This window comes from Pangasianodon hypophthalmus, chromosome 25 (genome assembly GCF_027358585.1).
Source record: "Pangasianodon hypophthalmus isolate fPanHyp1 chromosome 25, fPanHyp1.pri, whole genome shotgun sequence".
Taxonomy (NCBI): Eukaryota; Metazoa; Chordata; class Actinopteri; order Siluriformes; family Pangasiidae; genus Pangasianodon; species Pangasianodon hypophthalmus.
The window spans coordinates 12090846-12102910 of NC_069734.1; the positions used below are offsets into that span (position 1 = coordinate 12090846).

Sequence of the window (12065 nt, forward strand, 5' to 3'; positions counted from 1 at the left end):
GAAACAGGTCAAGAGCTTCAGATAATGTTCACATCAAACATCAGAATAGGGAAAAATGATTTTCAGTGATTTTGACCATGGCATGGTTGTTGGTACCAGATGAGCTGGTTTGAGTATTTCAGAAACTGCTGATCTCCTGGGATTTTCACACACAACAGTCTCTAGAGTTTACAGAGAATGGTGCAAAAAAAAACAAAAACAAAAACATCCTGTGTGCAGATTGTTTGCAGGCTGAAACACCTTGTTGATGTGAGAGATCAGAGGAGAATAACCAGACCGGTTTGAGCTGACAGAAAGTCTATAGTAACTCAAATACTCACTCTTTACAACTGTGGTGAGCAGAAAAGCATCTCAGAACACACAGCACATCAAACCTTGAGGTGGATGGGCTACAACAGCCAAGGACCACATCAAGACAGTTGAAGAGTGGAAAAAGACAATGATTTTTTTTTCCTAGTCTTCAACTGTCCAGTTTCTGTGAGCCTGTATCCATGATAGCCTGAGATTCCTGTTCTTGGCTGACAGGAGTGGAACCTGATGTGATCTTCTGCTGTTGTAGCCCATCCACCTCAAGTTTTGATATTTTGTGCATGCTAGGATGCTTTTCTGCTCACCATGTTTGTAAAGAGTGAGTATTTGAGTTACTATAGACTTCCTGGAAGCTCAGACTAGTCTGGTCTTTCTCCTCTGACCTCTGTAATCAACAAGGTGTTTCAGCCTGCAGACCCTCTGCACGCAGGATGTTTTTTGTTTTTCACACCATTCTGTGTAAACTCTAAAGACTGTTGTGTGTGAAAATCCCCAGAGATCAGCAGTTTCTGAAATACTCAAACCAGCCCATCTGGTACCAACATCCATGCCACAATCAGTGTCAGAGTTTACACATTTTCTTCATTCAGATGTTTGATGTGAACATTAACTGAACCTGTATCTGTATTGTGCTTCTGCCACGTGATTGGCTGATTAGATAACTGCATGAATGTGCAGGTGTACAGGTGTTCCTAATAAAGTGGACGGTGAGTGTATATTACGTTCAACATACATGGCACATGTTTCACCACCAGGGGGCGCCACTGCACCACGATAAATAATATGACACGCGTTTACTAAAACAGACTAAGATTGTAAAGTTTTGGAGGAAAGTGTTGCAGGAGTTTAAGAACACTTTAAACCGCGGAATCATTAAACAGCATCTGCGTTTCATCCGGAACTAGACGGATAGACGCAGTTTGTAAATGAACTGAGCAAACATAAAGCTTGTTTACATGTGAAGTCACACACCTTTTAGCTATCATGTTGCATTAGGAATCATTACGGAAATTATGGAAAGGTTAATGATATGAAAGGATATGTTTTATACTGCAAAACCACTGAGAAATTAATTTAAAGTTTACTTAAAACTCAAATTAAAATATATCAAGGCTTTTAACTTCCCCTATTTATTTATTTATTTATTTATTTATTTATTTATTTATTTATTTATTTAACAACTGGGCCCAAAAGAAAATGTGAGAAATGTCTTCTTTTACCTCTTCAGTCCACCACGACTGCGTTAAACAGCATGTAGAGGAATAACACTGAGTTACAGGACACACTATTTACTGCTGTAGTATATGGTGTTGGAACGTAGCCATGGTGACGAAGCTTATGACTCACTGATTCGATTCGTTCTAATGAATCAGTTTGAGTGAGTTCAGCGAAGTGAGCTTTGACTCTTTTGCCTTATCATTTAGAAAAATACCCAAAATTATATTATAGGCTACAGTTCCAACCAATTGACACTTTCTGATCCATTCTTCTATACACTAAAACGATTTTTATTGTTCAAGCATTACCTTACCAATAACATTCACTGTAAATATAGTGACTGTATCTTCAGTGATACAAGGGGCTCATTATTTCCAGTCTTGATGTTTAGTGACTTTTCTAGAGAGTGCCATAATACTGTCTAAAAGTCAATTACGACAGGCACCATAGCAGAAAGTAAATCATTAGCGTTAAAACGTGATAAAGAGTCGCGAGTCGACTCCTAAAACTGATTCAATTAAAAGAGTCGTTCGAACAGAAATGATTCGGTCGCGAGACTCCACGTTTTTGAGCTCGGAGTTGACTTAAGCTGCAGCGGGGCTAACTTAAGAGTAAGCTACTGAGATAAAGGGCACTGTACACCTTCTTACAACTTTCCTGTGGAGGTTTTTTACCGCTGGAAAGCTTTGTTTTTGTGAAAAAACTAACTTAAATTTCAGTTCCAGTCAAGCGTTTAGTTGTTTGAGAAGGAAAGAAAGCTGAAGAAAGTTTGAGCGAGTGTCGCGCTGGGGAATTACTCATTTCTCCCTCAGAGACCTGAAGCAGAGCAGAGCAAAGGAGAGGAGAGGAGAGGGGAGGAGAGGAGAGGAAAGTGACCTGACACTTGAGCCTGCTTTTCACTCACCAAACTCTCATTTGGGATTATTTTCTGGACGTTTTTGGAGACTTTCTACTCATTCCACGCTTTATGGACGTCTGACAGGTGGTGGGGTTAAATCAGTTGAAGAGGAAAATGAGGATGTAGGCTGGAGAGCAGGAGGAATATGGGATCTGGGATCTGGAATATGGGATATGGCATGGTGACTGTGAGACAGTATGAGTACTGATCTGGGTTCTTGTCTGTGTCCTGGTTGGAGGAGTGTACACCCCTGTAGGCTCTGATGGAGCTGCAGGCGATCTGTGGCCTACTCTACTGCTTTCTGCTGCCCACTGCACTGCTGGCAGGTAATGTGACATGCTTTAAACTCATCTCCTACATCAGCTTCATTTGCATGATTAATAGTTAATAGCAGCAGGTTGAGGATGATGTACTCAGGACCGGGTTTAGGTGTAGAGCAGCGAGAAATCACCAGACTGAAATTTATCCAGAATCACAAACGGGCAAACTTTATTTATAAGCCTCACTGACACTGTCAGCCTAATGCGGAGTGTGCAGAACATCTACAGTATTACTCAGGTAAAGCTTTAAACACACCTGAACAGGTAAGCATGATGCTGGAAGCTGGGAATACGGATTTGTTTGTGGTTCTGAATTGAAAACATGTGTCACATGCAATGATTTTTATTTCCCAACAGCATTCTTGGACAAGTTTGAAAAGTCTAAAAGTGTAGAATTTGAAGGTACTCATTTCCAGAGCAATGAGGAAATTTAGAAAAAAGTATGGATATCAAACTAATACACACTCTAAGCTTAGTTGTCTTTTGACGTTCCCTCCCATTTTCAGTACAAACACTGTTTTTTCCCTCCACTTCCCTAGAAGACTCTCTGTAGGGAAAAACAAGCAACTGAATGTAGAAAGCTGGGAAAAAAAAAACACACAAACTGGGAAAGCTCTAGAAAGGTGAAGAACCCTGCCCAAGCTTCAGTGTAAATAAAGTATCATAAACGTGGCTCTTGTAGTGCAATAATCCCTCTGAAATGAGTTCTAAAGCTACATGATATCGTCCAGACCCTCAACGTAAAGGTAACAAAGTCACACCTTTAAAAAAGTTCTTGTAGCCTGAAACATGCAGTTTCTACTCATTTTATATACAGTAGATATGGAATATACTTACAGAATTGTTTGTTGATGTCCATGTGAGTGCATTTATATTATGTGTACCATTTATACCTGAAACATTTTGTGCATATTAAAATGGCTTTTTTTTTTTTTAATTCACTCTTCATGTTCATGGTTATTGATTGTGAGACTCACAACTCGATTATCAGTGATTGATCAGGAATATAAATTACATATAAATAAGTGAATAGAAATATTTATTTTTATAAGCGCATATACATGCATACCATTGTTGTGCTAATGGTTAACAGGTGATACATCATGCAGCTCTACCCCTTAATGAGCTTGATTAATGATCCAGTGCTTCCTCTCTGCATCGCCTTGTTAACAGTTTCTGAACGTGAGAACTGATAGGAGTGCAGATTAAATCATGGGTGTTAAAAAAAGAATGTTTAAAGCTATTTTGTTTTAAGTCGAACAAGTTTCAATCAGTCGCATCGTGAATGCTTTAGGCTACAGTGAAGTTGAACAGAGCGGAAGAACCAGTTCGATCAAATCATGTTGCAGTTTGATCATTAAACGCCTTCTAGCTGGGAGGCATGACTTCATAAGCAGTCCGTTATAGCCATTAATTATGCAAATGAAGCTTTTTCATAAGGCTGCATGGTGTATTGTTTGTTTTTTAATGACATTGCCAGTCGGGGGTTCAAGCCCCAGCGTTGTCAAGCTGCTGCCGTTGGGCCCTTGAGCAAGGCCCTTAACCACATCTGGCTGACCCTGCGCTCCGACCCCAGCTTCCTAACAAGCTGGGATATGTGAAAAACTGGCTCTGTACTCGTACTCCGCACAATGACAATAAAGTTGAATCTAATCGAATCTAATTTACACCTGGTGGCAGGTAACTGTGTTACTGTGAGTCTTGTAAGCTGTGGTGGAGTGTGTATCTTGGTGTGACTAAATGTGGTTAGAACAAACAACATGGTGAAAGTCTTCTTCTATTTCTTTACCTACTGTAATTAAAAGCTCTAAAATGCATTTTTTTTTCCAGGAAGGTTTAATGTGCATATCAGTATCACTACCATTTTTTTTAACATGAGCTTTATTATCTTTAGGATCTTCAACTTCTGTATAGTTACTCATTTCATCAGCCTTAATCTGTATAACAGGTTAGATGACATCCACAGCTTAGTGAAAGTCAGTGAAGTCACAGCGATGAGCCAGGATCAGCTTCACTATGTCCTAGAGCCATGGATCATAAAGCAAGGTCCGGTTACGACAGCACTTCCAGACGTGATGAATGTGGAGATTATTTTCAGCTGCTATTGTTAGAGTTTTGATTTAGTTCACAAATTATCATATGCCAAAATTGTCTGGACGCTGGAATTAAATGGGTTTAAAGTAACGCCATTGACACTAATGTACTAAAGCTTAAAAACTTAAAAAACAATAATAATAATGTCAGCTTGAGTCTAACTGCAACTGGGAAAAGTGTGGATTATATGATACAAAATGTTTTAAGCTTACATTTCACATGTAAGGGATGATTTAAAATGAAAAAGCTCTAATGGTTCCAATAAATAATAAATATGATTTGCCTAATGCACCTAATATTTGAGTTAAACTGTTATACTATTCATACGAATTAATACTAATTATACGAATAATTCTAAGTAAACTTTGAGCACTTAAAGTCGCCCCTGAGCGCAAATATGAATGCATTTATTCTACTGGCTAGAATGCATTTAACTTTATTTTATACTACACTTTGCTCTGTCGTGTCTTTTGCTGTTTGATTTTAATATTGCTGCACATCAGCTATTTCTAGTGATTAACTGATTGGTTGATTGCTATTGGAGATATTGTGTGCATGTTCGCACTCTAAGAAATAAGCGCTAATAAACCGTTTCTCGCGTGCCGTGATCATCCTGTTCGATCTCAGCCACCGCTGCTGGACATCTGGCACATGCAAGCATTTTACTTTTTGGATTCCTGTAGAAGAGAAAACCATTTCTGTAAAGGCTTTACAGAGTTCAGCCCGGGAGCTCGTACAGTTTAGTGTAACAGTCACATTTTCCACATTCTAGTCCAATTTTCTCTTTTTAACCAACATTTTTGTCTCTGGGTAAAAGGCATACATTAAAGCAGGGTGCAATAGCAAGCAGAATACTGAGGTTTTATTCTTTTTTAGAAAACATGCCCTCTTAATTTTCTTACTATGCTAATTAGAGAATAATGTGGTCAGGGTTAGTTGGTTCCTCTTCTTGTTTTCCACAGTTATTCAGCGGCTGTCCAGATTCATCAGGCTTTTTTTTTTTTTTTTTTAAGCTGAGTGCCAGGCTTCCTCTCAGGCTAATGTTAGAGTGGAGCAAAGCACGCCATTCACCATCGCTCCTCTAACGCAGTGCAGTACTGTACCCCTGTTGCTCGTCTCTTAAGCCCTGGTTTTGGTGTAAGAGTATCAGTTCTACACTCTTGTTATCACACTGAGCAGACACACTGCTGTGAGCTGTTTACATTATCACCAGTGTGACCCTGAAGAAGTCAGTGAGGCTATTAACACAAAGCACATGGAGCCACAGCGTCTGGGGTTCTTTGCTTTCTCTCCCTGTTTCTGCTCCGAAGTCTGCTCCTTCATCCAAACCGCTGTCTTTTCGTTCACCGTGAAATTGCTCCGGTCACGTCTCGTTCTGAACCCGCAGCTTTAATTGTGCAGGTATAACTCAACCCACGGCTTGGGCTGCTGACAGGAAGTTGGTGGAACGTGTGGCTTCTGTTGTCACATGGGCATCGTGTGACTTACAGGAAACTGAAGAAGCCTCAAGACATGCAGAAGAGCCCTAGGTTCATAAGCACGCACACTGGTGTAAGCTCAGCCTGTAGAGAATGCCTCTCTGTGGTGCGGTTCTCACATTTGCAGCACAGGGGACCAAAGTGTGCTTTATGTGCGCTTTTGTTAGAAATCAGAGCAAATCAGTCACAGTTGTGACTGACAGCAAGCTTGAACTGAGTGACAAATATCATTCATGTCACAAAAATTTAAACCTCCCGAATGTCTTCTACACGATTACTTTTACAAGTAAGTAATAAAAACATATCAACTATGACACTGTCAAGGCTGAAAGATGGTGAGAAGTGTTCAGAGCTTGAGCTGGTCTGCATTGCTTCAGCTTTCTGATAAAGTTTCTTCATCCTTGCATGAAGTAACAGCAGTATTAAACTATGTTAGGCTTAGCCGAACAAAACCCAGGTTTTATGCTAACATGACAGAATAAATTTGAATGCTTCAGCAAAAACAAGGAACTTAGTTAATGTGTAGCATTCCAGGTAACTATGGTATTTTTTTAGCTCATATGACCAACTTAAATGCAATTTACCTTTGAGCAGAGGAATGAGACTATATCACAGATACAAACCAAAAGCTGATATTTAAAAAAAAATTCTTTTGTTTTTGTAAATTGGCAGATAACAGGTAGAAACCAGCACCTTTACTTTGTCCCAGAGTGTGTCCTTTGTCCATTTGTGAAGCTTCAGATTCAATCTATGACGTTTCTAAAGTACTAGTGTGGCTGCTAATGTGCAGATTAGTATAGCAGTGATTGCAGTGATTGATTTTAAAAAATGACTTCCACTTGCTTCATAGTCGTATTTTAAACTTCTCACAAAACTCTAGTCCCCTGAGCGGTATCACAGGACTCTGAGAAGGACACCTGCCGGATGTGTCCTGTGTCCTTATGCTGGGACAGGAGCACAAGCGCTGCCCAAAATGGTGCCTACCTAGGCAGCCTGACGAGGGTGAGTGATGGAATTGTAGTGTCCGTGATAACTGTATTGTGTGTTGAATATCACCGTGCATCGCGTGTCTAGTAGGTGTGTAATTGGTCTTTGTTTTGTGTGAATAATATTTTTTGTCAGTAGAGACAAAAGAGAATGGGGTTGTGTTTTTTTTCCTGGTGTATGGGTGTAATGGTGTTGTTACCACATCATGGTGATGTTATCTCCTGCTTGACATATTTCACAGTTGACAAGTTCTCTTTCACAGAAAAGGAGACGACATGCTGCTTACACTCACCCAGTTTGTTTGTTGTTCCAGCTGTGTCGGGCCGTGCAGTGTGCAGTTAAGGAAGTGACCTGGCTCTTTTTTGGAAACACAGCGTCTGAGTTTAGTGTGAGGCTGGAAAGTGTGCATCACTGAGGGAGTGAAACACTCCAGGAGGAACCTTGGCTAGTCTCTCACTTTCTCTCTCGCTCTCTCTCTCGCTCTCTCTCGCTCTCTCTCTCCCCCTCAATATATACACACAACACACCGGGCTTGAGGCATCCCAAGTATTTTTAGGGCTGCATGTATGACACCACCTAAAAAGGTGTAGTTCAGGAGAAAGGCCTGGAGGATTATTAAAGCAAGGAATCCACGCCGCAGCGCTTAAACTCCCTTTCTTCTGGGAACTGCTGTGTACTTCAGTGATAAATGTAGAAATCTGCATAAAGTCATCTGTTAGATAGTGGTTTGCTTTGCTTGCACAGTTGATGAAAATTCTTCAGAATGTTTGTTTGGAAACTTTTTTTTTTTTTTTTTTTACTCTGTCTGTATCTGATAAATTGTTACTCAGAAGAGACATGCTTATAAACCAACCCCAGCTCAAGCATTAGCTTCTGTGCTCTTGTCTGCTCCATCTAGCAGAATTCTTTAGTTCATCTGTTATAGAGCTGTGTAGAAGCCTACCACTGAGGGTTTCAGAAAAGGTTTAAGAACAGAACCCGCTTGGAATGCAAGAACTGTTAACTAACTTGTTGTCAAGATATCGGCTTACCTTCTATCAGAGTTTACAAAATTATGACGGTATGATAAGTAAGGAATAATCACAACATGGTGTGCTGATGCTGTTCCAAACAGCACGTTCCAAAGTCTTATTTCTCATACACTGCAGAAATTTGACGACGATTACATTTTTTTGTAATTAAAGAACGACATGCCTTCCATTTTATCCATTTGTAGCCTACATTTTGATCTTGTGGAGCGTCCATGTCACAAGTTAATCCCTAATATCACTTCTGTTATCGCAGTTATAAACAGTCATTCCATCACCAGCCGTTTCTCTTTCATTCATCATGAAAACTTTTCTGTGTTGGAGAATTTAGTTAGAGTTTGATCTCTGACTGTTACAAAGTGCTGACATTGGAGACTCCAGTGTCATTTCACCACAGAAAACTTTTTTTTTTTATTTTTATTAATTTATGTGGATCATCTGCCATAAGAGTATCTGTGTAAGGTGTTACTATAGAAGTGATAATGTATTAGAACAAGCACGTTAGTATAAACCTTGTAGCCAGAACATTGTCTGAGCAGCTATTATAGAAAATTAATCAACATCTTCGGACCAATCAGAATGGAGAATTCAGCAGCGCTGTGGTGTAATAAAAATAGCTAAACATAATCTTTCAGTCAAAGTGGGAGCTGTGTTCACTAACTTCTCTGGAATCATTGTCTATTAAAACACAGTTATGAGATTGTCCCTTGCTCTGGTAAACACAATGCTAAACTAAATTGCATCATCCTCCTGAATGGAATGTAGCATGTGTAGCAATATTTTGTCCATAATAACCGTGTTGTGTATGTGTGTATTAAATATTGAGATATAAGTATTAAATATTGAGATATACAGTGTGACTGATTATTAGGACATATCTATAATGTGGATTATTTGTTTGTTGTGACACTGTGAAATCCCTACATTGAGCTAAATGTAAAATATGTAAAAACCCTCAGTTTTTGAAAATAAACTCTATAGATGAACAGATGTTCAGTTCAGTGTTTCAATGGTGAACAGATGTGTAGGAAAGCTGGCGCTACTGTGTTGGTCTCGCACTGATGAATCTGATCGTGGTCTCTCCAGCTGTGACATGTCGCCGAAACATCTGCATCCTGTCAAAATCCTGACAGTCCGCCTCAGCCTAATGAAACCTGTGAATTAGAGAACTGCTCCAAACACACGGCACATCCCAGAATCCACCCAGTGCCTGGATTGTTTTTTTCTTGCTTCCTTGAAAGTGTTCCTATCTCTGCTAACGTGTTCAGGTAAATGAGGAATAGTTCCGCTCTGAACCGTTCAGACATGTGAGGAGATTTAGGGATCCACGAGTAAGAACATGTCGTTGCCAGAGATTATGAGCTTGAAGGCTTACATTTTTTTGGTAGGAGTTTAACAAGCCCATGTCACTGAATTTCTGTAACTGGAAATCAACCTGAAAGCGACATTTTTGCGAGCTTGTGATGGGAATGCATAAATAGCGCAGGCATTTAATCCTGGTTTATATTCTTGCCTGTGCGGATCTGTATCTCAATGCAGAGAAGGGGCTTGTTAAAATGACACATGGGCTTTTAGGGAGCCTAAAGCAGGATTTTTACTCCTTAACGAATTCAAGACCGGACGTCTTTTACGTCTCTTGCAGTCCCGCTCAGCAATAATGTAGATTTTGCTGTCGCTTCAGTGCAGGCTTATTATGAGCACAAATCATCCGGAAAGTGTGATGTGTAGCGAGATAATAGACGGACAGGAGGTCTGAGAGTGGTGTCAAACTGAAAATAGTATTTTAGCTCTGGATAGTTAGTTAAAGTGTTTACCTTTTGGTGATGGTTTGTTAGTGAAGAATAAACTGCATTTCAGAGATGGTTCACATTAGGCGGGGCATCAGGGAATCTGGAACTGCAGGGCTGCAGGAATACCAAATTGCATTATTTGACCAAATATGGCATTTATAATATTATATAGTAATAATTAGTATGCATCAGCAGCATATTAGCAGCATGGTGGTGTCAGATAGAGTGGTGTGATCCTGAGCTTGGGTTACTGTCTGCATTCTCCCCATGTCCGTGTCGGTTTCTCTAGGTTCTCTGGTTTCCTCTCTCCTCCCACAAACATACCAATAGGTGGACTGGCATCTCTAAATTGCCCCAGGTGTGACTGAGAGTGTAAATCTGTGTGCGTCCAATCCTGGGTGTGTATTCCTGCCTCACACCCAGTGTTTCCGGGATAGGCTCGGGATCCAACACGACCCTGAATTGTAACTGGCAGCTCTGAAGTTCAGAGTGCTTAGAAAAGTTCTCTGTTCTTTATATACATCCACATCCACGCTCGTCTTTGACTAATCAAAATATGAAAAATCCCACAGTGTCCTCTATCTGCTTAACTTTAGTACCCAATAACTCAGTATCACGTATCAGATTTAGAGCCCTGAAGTAACGAGCAGCGATCCTCAGCATTATCACTGCCACTACTCCTTCACACAAGATGTTTATTTAGTGTTCCCTTTTCTATCCTCTAGTGGAAACGTTCTTGTTAAAGGCAAATATGAAGGCATACACCCACGTACCCGCTTGCGCAAGACGCCCTCATGTGTTTACACATACACGGGTGCAGAAGTAAAACCAGGCCTTTACCAGCATAACTGCTGTTTCCCAATAACAAGAACGGACTTGTGCTCCTGGGAAGGATATTTTTTACCAAGTTAACATGTAACAACGAATGTACAAGAGCACAAGAACAGAAAGCAAAAGTTTGCACCCCCCTGCATAGGTCTCGAATAGGGAAACGGAAGCACTGTTTTACATTTGTTTTTCTACAAAAAACGAGTTCACCGATTAAAAGTGAAATGTGGGTGTATCCCACAATAAGTTAACATCCCAAAACTCAAGGAAGAAATAGTCTGAAAAGCGGTTTTGACATGAATGTATTTGTCTGCATTACCTGATTGGAATAGTTATAACAGAGATGACATGAAGTACTGACAAAGTAACAGATATGTCGTGAATAATATTTGGAGGAGATCCAAATGTAGATGAACCAAAAGCTTTTCAGAGGATGTGAAAAAGGGTGGAGGCAGATATAAAGACAAAGAACAGACAGACATGTTGGCAGAGAATTTTCATATCAGGGAATTCCACCTTTTTAACTGATATCATTTTTTGTAATCTTAATATGTTAACGTTTGATCATTTTTGTTACTTGTGATAATGGAACATCTGAAAATTCTAACACACAATATATCTGGTTGCCATGAATTTCATTTCTTTGTCTGCTGCTTTGTACTCTGTCCTAAGGGTATGCAAACTTTTGCTCTCAGCTGTATCAAATATTCAAATACTGCGTTACTGTTTCATTCTTCATTGATACATTCTTCAATCCGGAGGAGCTGCCTATTATTAAGTTGCCATCACGCTGAACTTTTGCCTTGCTTTTTTAAAATTTTTTATTGCTTGCCGCACATCTGGAGCGAGAACATGGTACCCCTTCAGTCTCTCTAAAATCACATCTGTCAAAACCAACATACCAACGAGTTGCACAGAACAGTGTTATGGGGCCTGTTTGTCTACATGCTACCAAAAAAAAATTCTCTGTAATGAGTGCAAGAACTTGAAATGGGTCCAAAAATTTGGAATGAGTTTCATTTAAAAAAAAAAAAAAAAGCCTTTCTTTATTAATAAAGTGCAGGAAAAGAGTGCTGTGTGTCGGTATTTAATATTTTCTTTCACTATGTAGACTG

The 12065-nt window shown here is 39.8% G+C and overlaps 1 protein-coding gene across 2 annotated transcripts in view; it reads left to right on the plus strand.

Moving 5' to 3' along the window:
• Positions 1 to 2079: 2079 nt before the first annotated feature.
• piezo1 (piezo-type mechanosensitive ion channel component 1) overlaps positions 2080 to 12065 on the plus strand; it is a 113721-nt gene continuing 103735 nt past the window's right edge. For both annotated transcript variants that reach the window (XM_026946741.3, XM_026946742.3), the window contains exon 1: positions 2080 to 2751. In XM_026946741.3, the coding sequence (XP_026802542.3) occupies positions 2688 to 2751 (64 nt within the window). In that variant the 5' untranslated portion in view covers positions 2080 to 2687. The remainder of the gene's footprint in view (positions 2752 to 12065) is intronic.